Source organism: Cannabis sativa, chromosome 6, assembly GCF_029168945.1.
Source record: "Cannabis sativa cultivar Pink pepper isolate KNU-18-1 chromosome 6, ASM2916894v1, whole genome shotgun sequence".
In the NCBI taxonomy this organism is placed as follows: Eukaryota; Viridiplantae; Streptophyta; class Magnoliopsida; order Rosales; family Cannabaceae; genus Cannabis; species Cannabis sativa.
In genome coordinates, this window is record NC_083606.1 from 60836819 (window position 1) to 60859527 (window position 22709).

Below are 22709 nucleotides of genomic sequence, written 5' to 3' on the forward strand. Positions count from 1 at the left end.
TTACAGTTTCTAGAAATATAAGAAAAATTACAGCAAGTGAAAAAAGTAGAGAGATGCTTGCATTGTCTTGCGTAGTTCTCAAGCTGCCAAAAGGATTCGTCACCCTTTAGGTTCTTGATCACCATCTTAGAATCATTCTCCACCATAACAAAAGGGTGATGCATTGTGGTCGCCGTCTCCAAAGCTAACATACAAGCCACCGCTTCCCCGATAAGAGAGTCTGTGAAGTGAAGCTTGTTAGTCGCCACCCACAAAATTGACTCCGTATGATCTCTGGCAATTGCCACCACACACATGGATTCCACCCCGACTCTGACATCGCAGTTGATCTTGACCCAATCCTGAGGCGGGAGGGACCAACCCAAAGTATCAGCAACCTGTCGAGACTTGAGCAAACTGGATCCATAATCAGCGTAACAATAATTTATAGAGTCAATATAATGTTTCAAGCTACCCATATTGTTATTATGAACCTTGTCGTTTCGAGTCCTCCAAATCGTGTCAACCACGATAGAAGCATAAAGGAATAAACCATCTGTATCCACTCCTCTGGTCCTAAGGTTCCAAAGAAAACTAACCCAGTCCCACATACGGGTCCCAGATTCCACAACAGGCATAACTCCCCAAGGGGAAGATCTCCAAAGGTGAGACGCCATATCGCAATAGAGAAATAAATGCTCCATAGTTTCATCACCATTACCACAAAAGGGGCAGGTGGTTTCATCAATAACCATTCTCTTAGAAAGGATAGCCCTAACAGGTAGCGCATTCGAGAGGATACTCCACCAAAGGACTTTGTGACGCTCCAGAACTTTTGAACTCCACAGCTTGTTCCAAAGGTTCGGAGCTACATTACACAACGGAGCCCGTCTCATAGCTTGGATAAGATAGGCCGATTTGGTAGAGAATCGACCATTAATAAAGTTCTTAGTCCAGATCCATCTATCCCTACCCTGACCACTCGGTTTACCGCTCCTCAAGATACTATTAACTGTTTCCCTGTGAAAGAGATCATTGAGCTTCTGGATGTCCCAATTCCCGCCAGGTAGAAGCAGATCCGACACAAATTCAGGTGTTCCCTGGTAGTTGTGTTTGGGCTTAGGGTAAAAATCCCTGCCATGAATAACCCATGGGTCATTCCAAATGCTTGTATCGCTCCCATCAACTACCAGTTTGCAAGCCCCTTCCTTTAGAATCTCTTTTGTACGCACCACATTCCTCCAAAACCAAGAGTCAGAACTCTTAACATCACAATCAAAGAATTATTTATCCCGCAGGTATTTCGCTTTAAGCACCTTATAACATAAAGACTGGTTTCATCAATAACCATTCTCTTAGAAAGGATATATGGCTTAAGCATTAATAAGCAAACCTTCATTGAATTTGTAGGAGTTAGTTGAGTAGTATTTTTCTCAATGCAGTGCCCTTATAATCAAATTCAGTTGGAATTTGAGGGAATTATTTAAGGTGGTGGAGCCCTTATACACTAACTATTAACTAACCATATATAATGATGTGTATATATAATATATCTTCATTTTAAATAGGAAAGCTAATCTTTTTTTGAAAAAAAAAATGAATAGGAAAGCTAATTTTATTATAGTGTCTCTGAGTCAGCCCGAATGAGACCCTATATCAAGACAAAAAACACTTTAATAATCGGCCATGTAAATTTGACTCACTAAATATATTCCCACCCATGGTTTTTCTTCTTGTTTCTATTATATATACTACTTCTATACTATAATTGTGTTTAATAAGCTTCAGAAAGTGACTTTATGTATGTGATGGGTTTTGGTTGGTGATGCTACGGATATTAGCAAACTCAGAGTAAAACAATCATGCGGAATAATACATGAATGCAGAAGGGACAAGAAAACGGGGAGAATGTCAGTATGTAGTATGTAGTTGTTGGGAATAAAAAATCACCTTTATAATAATTTCAGCTTTAGACATAATTGAAGTAGCCTGGATTTTTTTTTTTTTTTTTTTTTGAAAAGACAAAGTGTTCATCTTAGATTAGAAACTGAGAAAATGGGATCCACAGGGGGAAATCCCTCCCCTTTACAACAAGGAGTGTCGCACTCAGAACAACGAGCACTTTTAGCTAAGGAGTCCACAAAAGCTAAGTAAGTGCGGTTAAAATGAAAAGTAGAAACATCAGAAAAACTGTTTAAAAGCTTAAGGGCGGCAGCAAACCAAGAAACACATTTCCAATTTGGGGAAATCCCTGAAGAGAAGGCCTTGATCACCACAGTGGAATCGGAAACCAGAGCAAAATTATCCCAGCCATTCTGCTTTGCCCACTGGAGCGCACAAAACCAAGCATAAACTTCAGCAACCACTTCGTTAGTCCCAGCCGAGGCCTTGGCTCCATAAAACCAGTCCGAGGTCTCACGGTTCCAAGCCAAAAAACCAGCACCGATTCTATTATCTTTGAAAGAACCATCAACAAATATGACACAGTTTTCCATCGGGATAGGCTTCGGGAGAGGAGATGACTCAACCATTACAGCCTCGGCAGTATCAGCTTCCTCCTTGGCCTGACTAAACTCCCAAAACCTTTTAAGAACAAGATCCATCAAGGCTTTTGAGTTAATCTCCTGATCCGTATCATTGTGCCAAATAGCATTCCGTTTGCACCAAAGGGAATCTATAATAATCGCCAAGCAGAGAAGGAACCTAGATCTCTGATCACGGTTGAGGCTGGATCCCATTTCGAGCACGAAGGACTTCAGAGAGACAGCTGTTATTACATGTGTTCGAATGGAAACCGGGGATCCCAACCAAAGAGGGCATTGGACAAACATATGCATTAGAGATTCCTCTGATTGTGAACAAAAGCAGCAGGTTGGAGGGGACATTCCCATCCTATCCCCAATAGACAAAGCCCCCGCCAGAGCCCTCCAAAGCACCATCTTCATTCTCGGATGTAAGTCATTATTCCAAATCCATTTCCAAAGCAGGTCCGTGGACCCAAAGCGATCACCTTGCAGCACCATATAAGCTTGTTTAACAGAGAACAAACCATTATTGGCCTCTTTCCATATGAGAAGATCATCGCTAAACTCAGTGGCTAATTGAATGGTGTTGATTTTCTTCCCTACCTCGGCTCCAAAGAGAAAGCAGAGATAGTTAGAATTCCATTGCCCCGTTCTATGAATTAGTAAATCTGCCACAGTCCTCAAACCTGGTGCTTTGTCTCGAATTGACTCCATAAGATCTCTGAACTCTTCATAGTTTAGCCAAGGGATCCAAGGTTGGTGCCAAATATCAATCGAGGCCCCAGAAGCTATCACCGTACAAGATCCTTTCATGATCACTTGCCTAGCATTGAGAATCCCTTTCCACACAAAAGAATCTGAATTTCTCCTTTTGACAGACCAAAACGAGTCCCGTGGGAAATATTTTGCTTTGAAAGCAACAGTCCACGGTCGTGAAATACCCGAAGCAATACACCAGGCCAACTTGGCCAAAAAGGCTTGGTTGGTATCTTCCATTCGTCTAAAACCCAGGCCTCCTGAGACCTTAGGCCGACACAGTGAGTCCCAAGAAACAGTTGCCATAAATCTCTGCTTCTCCAGCCTCCCACTCCACCAAAATCTTCTGATAATAGCATCAAGCTCTCGACAAGAAGTGAGAGGGAGTTGATAGGTGGACATCGAATACGAGGGAATGGCTGAAGCAATGGCTTTAACAGCAACCATTCTCCCCGCAAAGGATAGAGAGCGCATTTTCCACCCTTCCAAACGTTGCATAAGCTTTGTCCTTAAAAACTCGAAATCCTTCTTCTTCTTTCTCGAAAACACAAAAGGGTTGCCCAAGTATTTTTCGGCTTCATTGATAGTACTAATACCCATCTTCTTTTCGATATTCTCCCGAAGAGATTTAACACAGTTTCTAGAGAATAGTATACCTGATTTCTGTTTGCTGCATAATTGACCCGACCAGTCCTCAAACTTCTTCAGACACATGCCAATGTTTCCAGCTTCAACCGTATTGGCTCTTGTGAATAGAAGAGTGTCATCCGCAAACATTAAATGAGACACGGCAAGGGCATTTCTTGAGATCTTTATGCCGTGAATGTCTCCATTAACTTGAGCTCTATCCAGAATTCTTGACAGAATTTCGTTACATAGCAAGAAAAGGTAGGGAGACATGGGGTCTCCTTGGCGAAGACCCCTCCCCGGCCTAATCCTCTTGAGCGGTTTCCCGTTTAAGAGAACTGAATAAGAGACTGTTGTTACGCACTGCATAATTAAGTTGACAAAATCTACACTGAAACCGAAAGCTCCAAGAACTTTTTTAAGAAAGATCCATTCCAATCGGTCATAGGCCTTGTGCATGTCAATTTTGATAGCCATGAGGCCACCTTTTCCACTTTTCTTGTTGATCGTGTGCACTATTTCTTGAGTTAAAATCGAGGCTTCAGCAATCCACCTCCCCGGGATAAAGGCCTATTGATTAGGGGACACAAGCCGATCCATTACAATCTTCAGCCTTTGAGAAATAATCCGACTAATGATCTTGTATACAAAATTGAACAAAGCAATAGGTCTAAACCTATCCACAGTCTTCGGATTTTCCCCCTTTGGAATCAAACACAAAAACGTATGATTGATGTCACCATTAAGAACCCCATTCTGGAACACCTCCTGGACATATTTGGTGACCTCTTCCCCCACAGTATCCCAACAACGGCGATAGAAACACCCCGAAAATCCGTCTGGCCCAGGTGCCTTCAAAGGATGCATAAGAAAAACTTGTTCCCTGATCTCCTCCATCAAAGGAATAGCCATCAACATCGAATTTTCCTGGGCAGACACGGAATGAGAAATTAAACCTTCAAGATCATCCGGAACCGAGACATTACCAGCTGTGAAAAGCTTAGAGAAAAACTTATTTAAAACAAGGCATTTTTCTTTCTCAGAGTATCTTAAACTGTTGTTTTCATCCAAAAGGGCATGGATATAATTTCTCCGACGCCTAGCCTGGATTTTACTACTTGTATTCTACTTCTTTGGTAGATACTTTATATAACTCTGCGTGTTTTTTTTTTTTTTGCTTTTTTTTTTTTAGTTTTTCGTTGCAACTTTATATAAAATTAGGAGTGTTTATCAAACTGCTCAAATTTTTCAAACTACTCGCACTGTACCACAAAAAAAATACGGTTTAAAATTCTTTCCCGTACGGTCATGGTTTGAATTTTTTTTAAACTGCGTGGTGCAGTGCAGTTTGCAGTTTTAAATTGTTAATATGCGGTTCAAACTGTTGCACTGCACCACACATTATAAAAATATCAATTTTTATATTTATTTAGGTTCAATATGTTAATGTTCAACTCAAAGCCCACTAATTATTGTATTGTTGAAACTTATTTTTTTTCATATTTATTTTCAAGACTTATGATATTTTTGACAAGTGTTGCTCAAGCTTTGTTTTTATTTGTGATAGTTTAATTATTTAGTGATAGTCCAAACCACAGAAATCGCAAAAATCGCACCGCACCGCATCATTTTTTACGGTGCGATTTATGCGATTTTTTAGTTCGTAGTGCTGGTGCAATTTGGGAAATTTGAAAAACCGCAAGTGCAAGTTGGTTTGAAAAATGGTCAAAAATCGCACCACCCGCACCGCGAACACCGCTATATAAAATCATGTTGAATGGAATATTTAAAAAAAAAAATTAAATTTTGCCAAAAAAAATGTGTTAATATTTGGCCCATTATTTATAATTATGCTTCAAAAAAATATATAAAAATTATTATTTTTTATTGTTTTATTATTTATAATGGTAATATGGTAAATAAATAATATAAAGTTTAGTAAAAGTCAATAAAACACAATAATTAGTGTAGTGGTATTATAGTAAATGAAAAAGTAACATTTATTGTAGACTTAAAGTTACACGATGCTATATATTGTACCAAATTTAAACTAACTTTTAGCATGTGCTAAATTTAGCACAATTTTTACAATATCATTAGAGGAAGCATTTTTCATAAGTATGCTAAAATATACCAATACACTATATTTTTAGCACTTTATTAGAAATGCTCTAAATTACCACAACCACAAGCAATGTATCAATTGTTTGTATAACCTGTAGGACAACACAACACGTGAATACGTAATTACTTTATTATCCTAAAAATAATTACACCAAGACTTAAACACTTTACACTACACCAAATACTTACACTCTTATTTTAATACTAGACACATTTACAACACTCTTGTATATAACTCACACTTTTGGGACACTCTTCAGAATACTTAGATTACATTTATTTGTGCACTAAAATTATCACTCAACTCACCACACACCACCAAAAGACCTACTCCCCTATTTATACCACTCAAGGGGGTGAATCAATGTGCTAGAATGTTCTAGCAAATTGTCAAATCTAAAACTTTCTTGAAACTTCTTGTGAATATTAATTTTATATAATTCTAGATGATTCTCTAATTTTATCAAAATGATTTTCTTCCTTCAAAAAAAAAATATCAAAATTATAGATACTTATAGAGTAGGTGTTAATCTTTTAAGACTCCCCCTCAACACTGACTCTTCATACTGAGTTGGTCTCTCAGCTTCTGAAATCTCGTTGTGTTGAGTCCTTTGCTACTTGATCTTCGCTCTTCACTTGGTGCATCTCTAATTCTTCCCCAAGTACTTTCTCTCTGAGAAAATGGTAATGCACCTCCACATGCTTTGTTCGAGCATAAAACACTGGATTCTCTACTAGACGGATAGCAGACTGATTATCACAATAAAGTGGCACTGCAGAATCTGTAGATTTGTGTAAATCCTTCCTTAGTTGCATCAACCACGTACTTTCTTGAGCTGCCATTGTTGCTGCTCTATACTCTACTTCTGTGGTTGACAAAGACACTATTGGTTGCCTTTTGCTACATCAAGACACTACTCCAAATCCAAGTTTAAATACAATACCCAGTAGTTTATCATCAGGTATCATGATCTCCAACATAATCAACATCACAGTAGCCAACGATCTTAACCTCATCACCTTTCTTATAGAAGAGATCATAGTTAATAGTATCTTTGACATACCTCAGTATTCGTCGTACTACTTCCAAATGCGGCTTCTTTGGGTGCTGCATATATCAACTTACTACTCCAACTGCATAAGAAATATTTGGTCGATTCAATGTAAGGTAGATTAGACTTCTCACCAGTTGTCGATACATTGCTCCATCTTGCAAGTCCTTTCCAGTATGAGCACATAGCTTAGCATTAGCTTCCATAGGTGTTGATATGGGCTTGCACTCGAGCATTCCAAATCTTTGCAGCAAATCTTTAGCATACTTTTGCTGACAGAATAATAAGCCTTCCTTAGTTCGGTCAACTTCTAATCCGAGGAAATGTTTCGATTCTCCAAGCTCCTTCATTTGAAAGCGTACTGATAGGTTCTCCTTTGTTTGACAAATTTCTGTGTCATTATCTCCAACGATAATGAGATCATTGACATATACCAGAACAATCATAATTTTCGCTTTCCTTACTTTGACGAATAAGCTTGAATCTGCATGTGCCATGGAATATCTTCTTTCTACTAAAAACTTAGGAATCTTTCCATACCATGCTCGTGGAGCTTGCTTTAATCCATAGGGTGCCTTTTTCAGTTTGCAAACATAGTCAGGATGTGCTCTATCCTCAAATTCTCTTGGTTGCACCATGTATATCTCTCAATCCAATTCTCCATGTAGAAAGGCATTCTTCACATCCATCTGCCATAGCCTCCAGTCTTTACTAGCTACAAGTACTAATAGAACCCGCACTATTGTAATCTTAGCGACTGGGCTAAATTTCTCGTCGTAATCTAGCCCATAATGTTGAGAGAATCCTCGAGCAACCAACCAAGCCTTTAATCTATCAATTGAGTCGTCAGGACGAGTTTTTACCTTGTAGATCCATTTGCACGAAATTGATTTCACTCCCTTCGGCTTTGGCACCAACTCCCAAGCTGATTTTTCGCTAGCGCACTTATTTTTTCTTTCATAGCTCCTAGCCACTTGGAGTTTTAGTATGACTCTTATGACTCTGGTTCTCTGAACTTTTCTTCTTCAGCTACAACAGCATTAGCGTATTTCAGAGTTGGCTTTCGCGCTCTTCTTGATCTCCAGAGTTCTGGTTGGCTATCATCATGTCATGTTCTTTGATGCACCCCTATTTCCCAGGGACTGCGAGTTGTGTCTTCGTTGTCTTCATTTTGTTCCTCTTAATCCGTTTCTAGAGTTGAAGGTAACTCAACAATTGCTCCCCCATTTTCTACTGCAAACTGTCTTTTATTTCTTTAATATTTGGTAATGCTTCCTTTTGTAATGACCACCATGATGATACCTCATCAAAGACCATATTCCTTGATGTATAACACTTTGTAGTTGTAGGGTCGCAATATCTCCACCCTTTGTGTTGGTTGTCGTATCCCACAATGATACATCATATTGCCTTTTTGCTACGTAGGTGGCTTGGCACGAATACGTAGCATACATGTTAGGTTTTTATTAGTACTATTTTTAGGTTAATTTTAGTGTGTTTTTTTAATTAAGTTTTACTCTTTTTTGGAGCAATTTTACGCTTTTTGGTATCTTTTATTTTACAGGTTTAAAATAGAAGAAAAATAGAAAATATTGAAGAAATATGAAAAAAAAAAATATATCAATTCTCGGGGCAAGAGCACCTGGAAATTAGTTCGAGAAAAAATCCAAAAATTATGGTGCGATTGGATTTTTTGAGGCGAAGGAATTAAAATTTGGAGGAGCGCCTTAATATGACAAACCCATGCCATGGCATGAAAGGCTTAAGAAATTGGCAGAAAGGTCGTATTGGACCAAGGCATGGGTGTCCCGAGGCATTGGATCCTTATGCCTAGGCATAAGTTCATAGAATGCTCAGTGCCCATAAAAAAGGGGGTCATGCCTAGGCATGGAAATCCCATGCCTAGACCCTTGTCTGAGCATTACTGAGACGTGGATTTTTGCATACACGGTCCACGACATAGGATCAACATGTTGTGGCCCGCCCCTTCAATTTTCAAACAGATGATATTTTTCTCAGCTTTATTATCTTTTTAATCTTTTTTTGGCTATAAAATGAGTGGACTTCGATGTTTTTTAGCAAGCAATTCAGGAGTATGAAAAATATAGAGAAAAATCAATCGCAAAGGCTTTTTCAACGGGGTTTTCAACATTCTTTTCCTCTCTATTTTCTTCTTTTATTCTGAATTAATATGTGTGAATTTGCTACGATGAACATGAGTAGCTAAACATTTTATTAGGATTTATATGGATATTGTTTGACATTGATTTATGGTTCTAAGGTGATTTAATTTTCTTCCAATTTCTATGTATTCTATTTTATTCATACTTATTTACTTTAAATTGCCTGATCACCAATTAAATGTTTATGATTTTGATACAAAATCTGAGAAGTGAGTGTCAATTATGCTATAATAAAATATAACCAAATTTTGATAAGTACGTATATGGTCCGGATAGCTTATAGGATTTTTATGTTTAATGTCTTTTACATGTTTGATTTATCACGAGCGTAGACAATTTACATGTAATTGAGATTTATATATCTGAGAAGACTATAAATTACTTGAGTAAACCTGCTATTGCATAGAATTGGTAATTGGAATTGAATCATGTTAAACCATAATCAATAGATACAATTGAAATCGAAAATCCCAACTTTTAATCATCGTTAATTTACCTATTAATTTACTTGCTTCTTGTTTTATTTTTTTTTTTGATTGTTTTCTAGTTTTAATTTTCTCTTAAATTTTATATAGCTGAATAGAAGTAAAGATTTAATTTTAAAGTACTTAACTACAATCCTTGTGGGATCAACCTTACTCTTTGGGAGTCTATTACTTGTTTACGATACGTATACTTGTGTGCTAAAATTACCACAACAAGTTTCTTGGCGTCGTTGCTGAGGATTGTTAGTTAATATTAATAAAAATTAATTTTATTTTAATTTGGTTTTTTCTTTTCAATTTCAGTTTTAATTCTGTTTGTTTCGAATTTTTCTCTTTTCTCAAGAACAATTAGTTTATGCTACGTCAAGGAGCAACTGCCAGATTGCCTATTAACCCTGAAATTGAGAAGACTTCCAGACAGAACAGAAGGAGGAAAAGATTAGAAAGAGCTGTAATAGGGATTGAACAAGAAGTAGCTATGGCTGACAACGTCAACAATGGTAATAATGGCAATAATGGAGGTGTTGTAAAAGACCAGGCTAATGGTCACAATCAAAATGACCGTAGCCTGAGGGACTATTTGCTGCCTAACTTGACAGGGGCCAGATCCAGTATAAGGCCACCTACCATTGATGCCAATAATTTTGAGATTAAGCCGGCCATACTGCAGATGGTTTGATCCACATTCCAGTTTGGGGGGCTATCAATAGAAGACCCAAACATACATCTCGCTAACTTTGAAGAGCTTTGTAAAATATTTAAGGTGAATAGAATTAGTGATTACGCCATATGACTGAGGTTGTTCCCATTCTCATTAAGGGATTGAGCAAGAGTTGGTTGGTATCTTTGCCACCCAAATTCTATCAACACTTGGGAGGAATTGCCCCTAAAATTCCTTTCCAAGATCTTTCCTCCTGCTAAGATTGCCAAGCTAAGAGCTGAAATAAACAACTTCATCCAACAAGACAACAAATCTCTTTATGAAGCTTGGGAGAGGTTCAAGGACTTAATCAAAAAGTGCCCTAATCATGGGATTGAAAAGTGAATGCAAGTGCACAACTTCTACAATGGATTGGTTGGCACTACCCGAACAATCATAGATGCACAGCTAGTGGGGCTTTTATGAGAAAAAGTGTGAATGAGGCTTATGAACTACTTGAAGAGATGGCCATGTATAACCAATAATGGTCAACAGAAAGAAGCCAATCAAAAAAATTTGTGGGTATGCATAAAGTTGATGCCATAACAAAGCTGACAGCCCAGGTGGAGGCCTTGACTAAATTGGTGACTGCTCAGGCAAAGTAAGCTCAAGTTACTTGTGAGCTATGTGGGGGACCTCACACTTATGATACTAGCCCGGTGGATGTGAATAGTTTGCCAATGGAGTAAGCTCAAGCCATTGTTAACTATCAAAATAACAACTATGGTTACAACTAAGGGGGTCATCGGCAGAACTTTCAAGGACAGTTTTGAAATTAGCAGTAATAAGGGTTCTACCCACAGAGAAGTCTGTCTCAACACAGTCAACAACAACAAGGCTCCAGTGGAGGGTCTAATCTTCAGACATATATGCTACTTCAATTCATGATAGAGATTAAATCTTCCATTAAGGTCTTAGAAACTCAGATGGGGCAGTTGGTGTAACGCCCTAACAATTAGGCACGCTACGCCAATCGATTATGAAACCCTAATCCCCTAATCTGGGATTATTAAAAGGATAAGCGCAAAAAATTTAAACTTTATTTGAAACAAAAAGAAAATTAAACTTGTAACAACTTTAAACTTTACAACCAAAAGATACATGTTTCGGTATCCCGTAAATATTTTCACAAAATATTACAAGTTCATTTTATGAGCCGACCTAAGCGGCAAAATCAGAGTTACAAAATACATCACTGGTAGACCCCAACCCGCTTGGTCTAGTGTGGCCTGAACATATACAAGCATCGCCAAGCTGTCGCACTCATGGCTGATCACAGACTAATTTACCCTTTCCTACACAGTAGAGCACCCGTGAGCCAAGTCCAACAAGACAGTATAAATAACCATATACACAATAAATATATAACACATAATTAATGGTGCCACCGCACTATTTGTCTATTTAATATAGACCTGCGTATTACGCTCACACACCTATATATGTCTATGTGGCATAGACTCACGTGTTCCGCTCTTATGTCTATGTAGCATAGACCCACGTGTTATGCTCACACTTCTATTTACAATAAGGCCTTAGTAGGGTTTATCTCGATTATAGTTACTGAGTCTAACTTGATTATGTCTTGCCCGCATAACCCTATTCATATATACATAATTCATACATTACGTTCTTTTAGAGGTTTATCGTGATGGTAAATTTCATGTCTAACCCAGTTATGTCTTATACACATAACTCTTGACATATATGCGTACCTTCAATATATGCTATAATATATAAAATCTTAGGATAATAACCTTAACTTGCATACTAGATAATTACTCATATAACATATTATAGCATGTTCAAAATAACACCTATTGAGGGTAATAACCCTAACTTGCTTTCACTTGATTAGTAATGTTACTATACATCGTTGCTTTCTTACCTTCGTGTAAATTCTAGGGTAATAACCCTAGACAGCATTTCTATTAAACTTAGGGTACTAAATTACCGAGTCTAATTTCATTATGCCTTGAGCACATAATTCCTTATTCCAACATATTTAGCATAGCATAACACCCAAAATCTTTAATTACTAGGGTAAAAACCCTAGGCCATACAACCGTTCATTTTAGGGTAAAAACCCTAATCCCGCTTCTTAATTAATCACAACCATAGTATAAAACATGAGCGCCACCGCGCTTAACTCTACGTGAAAACTACTATCTTACCTGATGTCCCAAGTACGAGGAAATTCCAAATCCCCAGGTGCTCCTAATCAAGTGTCGGTAATCCTAGTCACAATTTTCGAGATACACAAATAGGGTTAATCCCTAAATCCACTTTTAATAATCACATAATTAACATTATATTTATAGATTAACATATAGAGCTCAAAACAAGCTTTCCAACGATATAAAGAACGCCTAAAATGGAGTTTCAAGTCAAAAGTTATGGCCAAAACAAAATTCGGTCTTCCCCGATACAGTCCAACCGGAATTTCGGTTGGAACAACCCTGAACCAACCGGAATTCCAATTGTCTGGGTAGAAACAACACGAAAAATCTCAACTTTTAAGCCCCCATAATCTACTCAAATATTCCCCAATCACCACCAAACTTTCCAGAGCATCATCATATTGTTGGGTTTTATGCCCTAAATAAAACTCATTTCAATATAATCAGATTTACTTATTAATAAAGATCAGAAATAACATTTTATGTTGCATGGTTCACATGATTTATTTCATGATTATATGTACATAATGTATGAATTCTATTTAAGTCCAGAACGTATGAATTTGTTAATGATTGTAGTGTTGTCAGCACATTGGAATATAATCTTGATTATATGCTCGAAAGTTTATTCCCTGATTTGTCAGTTCACTGGATTTAGACTGACATGATAATCAGCGATAGGTATTCTTACACCTTGGATAAGTGTTATGTCCTTTTCAGGGCATTGGCAAAGTTTACCAGCATCGGATGTATGGAGAATACATCGAAAGGGACCCATATTGAACTTTGATTACATTTGTTAAAATTTACCGTAATATCTATTCAATTCAATATCACCCGTTGATCCTAGATCAAATGATCTTAATCCTGATATGTTTAGGTTCGATCTCAAGAGTATTATACATGTTCTTTGATTTTTTAGTTAAGCCTACTTTTGGGTCAGGGTGATACGTACATTTTGGGAACATGATTGTATAATTGAGTGGGAGCGCTAACATAAATATGGAATCTATAAGTTCTATAGGAATTTAGAAGTGAAACGATGATATCCTTCGAGCTTGGCTAAACAGAGATAAATGGTGGAGATCTCATTTCACTTTGTTGAAATATCATTTATACGGAGCTAAGTGCTTTAAGGATAAAATACATTGAAGGTGTAACGGTAACTTAGTGCCTATTCAATGTAGATCATCTATTAGAGGATCATTGATCAAATTAGGATTATAACAATGGATAACTAATGATGTATCTATATCGTGGAACATATAGAGCGTTTTATATACTGAGAGTGCAATTATAAGTTCTATGCATGGATTCAACGAAGAATTAATAAGTCAGTGAATTTAAGATATAATTTCTTGATCTGCTTATTGGAAGCTCGGATATATAGACCCATGGTCCCCATACTAGTTGAGACCATACTTCTTGTAAGACTCAGTTAATTGATTTTGATTAATCAATTATAATTCTAAAGTTAGACTATGTCTACTTTATGAATTTTCACTAAGCAAGGGCGAAATTGTAAAGAAAAGAGATTCTAGGTTTATTTATTAATTAAGAGACTTTATATGTCTAATTAATAAATATATTAAATGACAATATTATTTAATAATTAATTTTTAGTTATTAAATAATTAGAATTGGCATTTAAATGGTTGAATTTAAAAATTGGCGTTTTTGAGAAAATGAGATGCAGAAATGATAAAACAGCAAAATTGCATAAGTGAGGCCCATTATCCAAAGCCCAAGCCGGCCACTATTGTAGGCTTTTATCATTTATTTTTTCATTATTTTAATGCCAAATAATTTTAACTTAAACCTAGGTGGTTACCTATAAATAGGTAGTGATGGCTTCAGGAAAAGATGATACATCTCATTCCTTCACAGAAAATCTTCTAGCCGCCACCTTCTCTCTTCTTTTCTTCTCTAAATTTCGAAATCCTTTAGTGAATGAGTGAGTGCCCACACACATCAAGTGGTATCTCAATCATAGTGTGTAAGACTGTGGAAAATCAACCAACAAGAAGGAGAATCAGCATCAAAGGAAGGAGAGAAAGAGATCCATGTTCAGATCTTGGTGATGCTCTGCTACAGAAAGGAATCAAGGGCTAGAGATCTGAATGGAAGGAGTCATTATATTCCGCTGCACCCAATGTAAGGTTTTCTTAAACTCTTATGTGTTTATTTCATTGTTTTAGAATTCATATTAGGATGTTAATGAAACATACATGGTAGTAAATCTAGATCCTGGTAAAATATATCCAACAACTGGCCTCAGAGCCATGGTAATGATTTACTTTCATGAAATATAAATTAAAACGATGTTATGTGTTGATTTGGATGGTTTCATGTGGTTTATGTGCTTATTTGATGACAATTTTAGAAATCGCAATATATGTTACTGAAATATTTTTTATTTCGATCTGGAATTATTTTTTCTGGAAAGTAGACAAAAAATTAATAAATTTAGGCTTTTACAGAAACTAATTTGCATTTTTTTATGAATTAGTTATGATTTTTTGAAGTTGAACGAAAATATCAGGATTTGAATGCACACACACGCGCGCGGACGCTCGGACAACACCCATTCAGACAAGGCGCTGACCCCTGCCTGAAGGGCAGCTCGCGCCCACGTCCCTCGGTCAAATGAGGCTGCTTGCAGCCTCTTTCCTAGGCCAAAACCATGCTTCCGCACGCGCAGGGGTATGCAATGCATACCCATGTGCCTCAAACTTGTTTTCGTCATAACTTTTGATTCAAAAATCTTTTTTCATTGAAACAAAAGCCAATTTTTGGTAGAATTTTGTGTAGAATCTGAATTTTTAATTAAAAATCTAATTGTCAGAATAAAATTAATTTTTATTAATTTTTAATTAATTAAAATTAGTTTCTGATATTAGTAGGCTTTGAATTTTGAAAATTTGATTTCTCACAAAGGAGCCTTATGGTTATTTTTGAAATTTTAGATTATTTTATTTATTTTAATTATAAGATCAGATATTTTTTTTTTTATTATTAAATTTTAAATGATCTTACTTTGATGTTAAAATATTATCTTTTAAAAATAATCTTGTACTAATTTCAAAAATTTGCTAACCATATCATATCTTTTTCAAACTTGTTATTTTCAAAATATATTTTATTAATTAAAATTATAAGATTAGGAATATGTTAGGTTTAACATTTTATCTTATTCGATATTTTTTTTATTAAAATTATATTTTGGCAAAAATAACATGAAGATTTGAAAAATTGGTTAGTTTAGTTTGAATAGATATTTTAGGGTTTCAAACCATAAATTTTTCAAACTTACTATTTTTTTTTAATAGTCTAACCATATAAAATATCTTATTTTTTAATTACTTTATTTATGTAATATTTAAATTTATTAAATTATAAGACTCAGAATATAATAATGAAATATCTAAATTTAAAATTCAAGATATTTTACTATATTATCTTATTAGAAATTTTGAATAAACTTGATATTTGAAAAATTGGTTAGATATTTTTTTTTTTTTGATTTTTTGTTAGAATTTAAGAAATTTAGGAGTTTGTTGAATTTTGAATTTTTTCAAATATTCTCTAACAACCTAAATTTGAATTCTAGTTAGGATATTTATTTTAAAATTTTATTTTATTTTATTTTATTTTATTTTAAAATTGAGATATTTTAGCTTACTTTCCAGATATTCCAGATCAGTTATTATTGTTTGTATTGTTTGATTATATTATTATGTATTCAAAATTTTTTACAAACCTATTATTTATTTGATCTAAATTGCTATGATTAACTTGTTGATAGATCCAATGATCTGATTTTAATCATAGTCCAATTGTCAATAGATCTTATAAATAATTTGTAACAGGTAATTTTTGCTATTTCTTTCATCTGTGTAAACCTAGTAATATGATAGGGCCCATCCAAATCATTTGACCTGTGTGAGCCTATATGTTTGCTTTTGGGCTTAGATGCATATAGGAAGCCCATATAAGTTTTACGAAGTAAATGGACTAGGTTGCTAAAATAAATTTTGACATAAGTAAATTTATTTAGGCCCAATTAGATTTGGGCTTATTCAATGAATAACAATTGTTTATTTAAAGGTTAAATTCCTCTCTTTTGGGCCTTGTGTGAGAGTTGGGGGCCAATAAAAGTGGGTACGACATACTGAACCTAGCCCCCCCTCACATGAACTACCCCAATTGTGAAGGCCCATTTGCCTTATTTAAATAATTGTATTAGGTTAATTATATTAGTCTAACCTAATTAAAATTGAATTAGCAACATAATTAACTTTTAAAATATATGAAATTTAATTTTTCATTTAATATTTTAAAGTTAATTTTAGAAAAACACTTAGTAAATGAAATTATTCTAGATAGTTATTTCTAGAACTAGTTATTTTTTCTAATATTTAATTAGGAAAATATCATAGATTGTGAAATTAATTGTTTAATAATTAATTTTAGTACAATCTAAGTTAAGTATATTTTTCCTAGTATTAAACTAGAATTAATAATTCAGTCTCCTCTATACTTAATTATTTATTTCTTGAATTTAATACATTTAATTAAATTAAAATTAAATATCTAAGTTGATTTTCATCATGACACTTAAATATTGTTATTTTCATGATATTTAATTAAAATTGAAAATTATTTTAAGTTTGAAATCTTATTTTATAATAACTTAAATTTTGAATAATTTTCAAAATATATTTTATTTTATTTTATTAATCTTTTTTCCACAATTTCGAAATTGCATTTCTTAAATGCAGAAATTTCGAATTTTATTTGAAAAATAGATTAAAGTTGTAAATTATTTATTTTAATTTTGGACCAACGTAAATCAATGATTTTTTCATTTAATGATTAATTAAAATAAATGAATTAAAATATATTATAATTAGAAAATGAATTAATTAGTCAATGAAAGTCTAGATAGATATTAACTGTTTTGCTTGAAGTATTTTTCTAGTGTATTTAATTAAATAGAAAATTAATATTTAAGTTGATTTTCATCATGATACTTAAATATTTAAAAAATTTCTTATTTATTTAATTAAATAGGAAACTTATCTTTTTTGTTGTAAATTAATTTTATTAATTAATTTTGGGCCAACATTAAATTAGAATAATTTTTTCGAGGATTTATTTTTATTTTATTTTAACAAGCAATTTCGAAAATTGTATTCTTAAATACTTTAATTTTTCGAAATGCAATATATATTTATAGAAAATTAAATTTGTGTTGTAAATTAATTTTGTAACAACTTAAATTGTATATTTTTCTAAATATTTATTAGAAATTATTACTAAGATGGAAATAATTCATTTTATTTTCATATCCATCTAAGTATAATTTATAAATATTAAATTAAAATTTATATTTAGACTTTTTCATTCTAAATTGGAAATTTTAATTAAATAAATACATATTTAAAATAAATTGATTAAAATAAATATTAGAAGAAAATACATTTTTTTTAAAATAATGAGCTTTATTATTATTAGGACATTCGATCTCCATTGTTGGTCTTACAATAGTTAAATGTTTTTAATATAACCTCGAGACGCTAGACTTCGTCCCCCTTATGGATGGTTATTCGTTGAACGCATTTAACACCGTAAGATCTCATTTGATAAGTGTTTTGTAAGTTTACGTCTCTATTAGACTCTCCCCTACGGTGACTACTTAGAGATAAACTTATAAAACATGAAACAATGGTGGAAGCTCATAAAATGAGAATAACCTTGACTCTCGCCTACCGGGACAACGTTGGATTCTTATTTTGATCGAATAAAAGGTTGCTAGAATGGTTTGCATTTTAGATGAGCTGGCAACTCTATTCAATGAATGACACTTTGACTCTCGCCTACCGGGACACTGTATCAGTTTGTTGGAAACCTTAGAAATTATTTAAGATGTGCCTGTTTTGTATTTTCACATGTCTTTGTTATTTGCTATATGTTTGATAATTTCTGAATTGTGTATGAATTTATATTGAACCATGTTATTTTCTGTTATTAAATTGTAGTTTAATTTCGAATCTTCATTGTTGCTCTAACATGTTTTGTTATTTTAATGGGACAAATCCCTAATGGATTTTCACCATTAGACATACATAATTGTGTTAGATCTCGAAAGATAAATATTGTAAATGCAACATCTAGCTGTTCATCAATTGATGACACCTTAGACTAGTATTCACAATATGAAACAAGAAGATTGTATAAATAAGATTACTTTGTCTCTCGCTAATCGAAGCATCGTTGGATTCTTATTTAAAAACGAAATTATCCTAATTCCTCTTAGCTTATTCATTTCGAATTAGCTTAATACCATATCATTGGATGAATGGTCTATAAATCATTTCATGTCATTCTATTTTCTCTTAAGAAATTTAATGACGCATATGATTATTATATTCCCGGAATTCTATCCCAAAATGATATAAATCCTCAATCTTAGAATCTCATACTTGTATGGGCAAATCTGACTTAGAGTTAAAATTAGTAGTGGTAGTCCAAGAAAGAATTACTCATGTATATTTGGTATAAATTTAAATCTTTGACTTTAAATTTTAGATTCTAAATAATTTTTAATACAATACAGTTTCACTTTCACAAGTGTTTAATAACCATTTTCTATCAATGGATTCAAATTGTATGGAATATGAGTTTAGTATTCTGTGACCAAGATCCACTTGCACTATTCGAAGAACTCTTTGATGTAACTATACCTAAGTCATCAAAAAGACAAAACCACATTTTTTTAAATCTATGGCATTTGTATCTTGTTCATAGTATTTTTGACAAGATCAATCTCTGCAAAGAGTTAATATACATATATCCACTGAAAGTAATTCATCTCATTCGCAGATGGATATACATTCAGGGGTGGATATGAGTTTTTCGTTGTATTCTTAAAACGATCACTCTAGATTTTACCTTAAACGGTGAAAACCATTAAGGTAAGTGGTTAAAGATCTTGCGAACTTATAGGAGTGGAGAAATAGTTAGTAGATATGCAGTTCAAAGATCATTAAATTGATTTTTGAATTATATCCAAACTTACCTCCCCAGAAATTTCGATTTGCATATTGATGATTAGTTACTAGTCGTTGCCTAAGTCTTTCTATGGTAATACAATTTCAGAATGATGCAATGGTTGTATACTTAATGTAAATCATTACTAGATTCATGGATGACCTAATCGAATTCTTAAGAAAAGCTAGAACTGTTAACCATGGTTTGCATGTTTGTTAGTTATTCTAAGTGATTAGGGGTGGAACATCCCATAGTCAATAGATAAGAAAGTGCTTGTTTAAACAAATACTACTTTTCTAAGAAAGTGACTAAGTTTGAAAATAAAGTAGCAAATAAAGGAGATATTTATTTCTTGATTCCAAAAGTGTTCTATCATCTTATTTGACATATGATGATCCCACTGCCTTTGTTGTCTTGTCACAACCGAAGAGGTTAATACCATTTAGTTTTCTTAGACATAATTCACGGTACCTTGTCGTAGTGGGAGAGTTTCTAGGAACTCACCTTCTTATGACTTGGAAGACACTAGTGATTGAAATCCATTGTGAGTTTAAACAAGTAATGGATTGTCAAGATAAGAAACTAAGAAGAAAAGCCAATAGAACTATGGTTTAATCCATTCACATGGAGTAACCTAAATTTTTCTATTACAAGGACATAAAAGGAAATTTTTCGTTAATAAGTCTATTCAATGGACTTAACAAAACTTTCATGGTATTATAGGTTTGAGTTTATCTAAACCTATGGCTTATGGTATACCTGGTAATTACTTACTTGAATGCAAGCAACTTACTTTAGTAAGATGCAGAAGCATTTTCTTTCTAATGGCAATCTATAAAAGCTTCTCGACTTCTAGGCATAGATTTTATTTATCTAAGGAAAAGTCTCAACTATTCCAGAAAAGATAAAGCCATGAAAGAATTTCTTAAATCAACAGTGAGAGGTCTCAGATATGCTTTAGTATGCCTTAGACAAGACACCTGCTGTTGAGTGGGAGTAATGAGTAGGTATCGGATTAATCCAGGAGAGGAACATTGGAAGACAATCAAGTAAATCTTAAGATTAAGAAGAGGAACTATATGTTAGTCGATAAGGGTGTGTTTAAAACTCTTAGACTACACCACATCAGATTTCGAGACTTGCCTTTGTGCTAGAAAGTCTGCTGATAAGATGGTGATTACTCTGGGGGTGGAGTAGTGATTTTGGAGAAGTGTAAAAACCTATCTAAAATCTCTTAGTCTACCAGAGAGAGACTGAATGTTAAAGTTGCAAGAAAGGTACTTATTCAGTATAAGGAAAGTTCTATACAATTGTGGCACTATTCCAACCTGTCTTAACTACTAGTGTTAATTTCCTGATTAACCAAAAAGTAGTTTCCAAAAGTATAGAATCCAGTATCCCAAGAGAGTAGACATATAGAGAGGAATTTCACATTATCAATGGTTTTGTGATTAAGGAAGAGTAATGGTGGAGGAAAGGTTGTGGTTAATTCAACCTGTCAGATCCTATTACGAGGAGTTTACTACTACTACACTTGATTTGTATATCAAGGTGTTGAGATTATTTGAAATACACATTTTCTTTTATATTAGTGCAAGTGGGAGTTTGTTGGGTTTTATGCCCTAAATAAAACTCATTTCAATATAATCAGATTTACTTATTAATAAATATCAGAAATAACATTTTATGTTGCATGGTTCACATGATTTATTTCATGATTATATGTACATAATGTATGAATTCTATTTAAGTCCAAAATGTATGAATTTGTTAATGATTATAGTGTTGTCAACACATTGGAATATAATCTTGATTATATGCTCGAAAGTGTTGGAATATATTTTACCAGGATCTTAGATCTACTCACAAGTATGTTGTTTAAACATCCTAAATATGAACTTTCTAAAACGATAAATTAAACACATATAAAGTTAAGAAAACCTTACATTGATGCAGCGGAATTAATGTCTCCTTCCACTCAGATCTCTAACCCTTGTATCCTTTCTGTAGCAGAGTATAATCAAGATCTGAGCCCGAATGTCCTTCTTCTTCAAGTTTGATCCTTCATAGTCTTCCAATCTATGATTGAGTTACTGCTTGCTGTGTGTGGGCACTTACTCTTTCACTAGGGTCGAAATTGATGAAGGGAAAAGAGAAGAGAGGGTTTCGGCCAGGTATAGAAAGTGGGGCAGGCTCAGTTTTCTGAAGAGAGAAATTTATGTCAGAAAGGCTTGTGAAAACTTGTGTTTTGACCGAGCCATCACTTTCTATTTATAGGCAACTACTAGGTTTAGGTTAGGAATTATTTGGCATTAAAATAATGAAAATATTAATTTGCAAAACCTATTTAAGTGGTCGGCCATGGTGTGTTAGTGGGCCTCACTTGATTTTGCAGTTTTATCAAATTTTATCTCTATTTTCTCAAAAACGCCAATTTTCCAATTCTAACCTTTTAAATGCCAAAACTAATTATTTAATAACTAAAATACATTATTAAATAATATTGTCATTTAATTTAATTATTAATTAGACATATAAAGTCCATTAATAAATAAATAAACCTAGAAACTCTTTTCTTTACAATTTCACCCCTACTTAGTGAAAATTCATAAAATTAGACATAGTCTAACTTTAGAATTATAATTGATCAATCACGAATCAATTAATGAGTCTTACAAGCAGAATGTTCTCAACTAGAATGGGGACCATGGATCTATATGCTGAGCTTCCAATAAGTGAACCAAATTTACCAAGTAAATTCCTACTTATTAATTCTTCGTTGAATCCACTCTTAGAACTTAGAATTGCACTCTCAGACTTATATAGAGCATATTATATGTTCCACGATATCAATATGCTATCTCATTTAACCATTGTTATAATCTTATTGTGATTTAAAGATCCTCTATATAGATGATCTACATCGAGATGGGATTTCTTTACCGTTCTCACCCCCTCAATGTATTTTGCCCCTTAAAACACTTAGCTACCTGTAAATGGTGTTTAATGATCTAATGATTAGTCAGTTAAACAAGAGCTCATCCA

General features: G+C 33.9%; 1 protein-coding gene and 1 non-coding gene across 2 annotated transcripts; both read right to left on the reverse strand.

Annotated features, from left to right (window-relative positions):
* Positions 1 to 2009: 2009 nt before the first annotated feature.
* Positions 2010 to 4364, reverse strand: LOC115695353 (uncharacterized). The gene has a single exon (XM_030622423.1). The coding sequence runs from the start codon at positions 4362 to 4364 to the stop codon at positions 2010 to 2012; it is 2355 nt and encodes a 784-aa protein (XP_030478283.1).
* Positions 4365 to 10659: 6295 nt separating this feature from the next.
* On the reverse strand, positions 10660 to 10766 carry LOC115696015 (small nucleolar RNA R71). The gene has a single exon (XR_004007617.1). It is a non-coding gene; the product is annotated as a small nucleolar RNA R71 (small nucleolar RNA).
* Positions 10767 to 22709: the final 11943 nt, after the last annotated feature.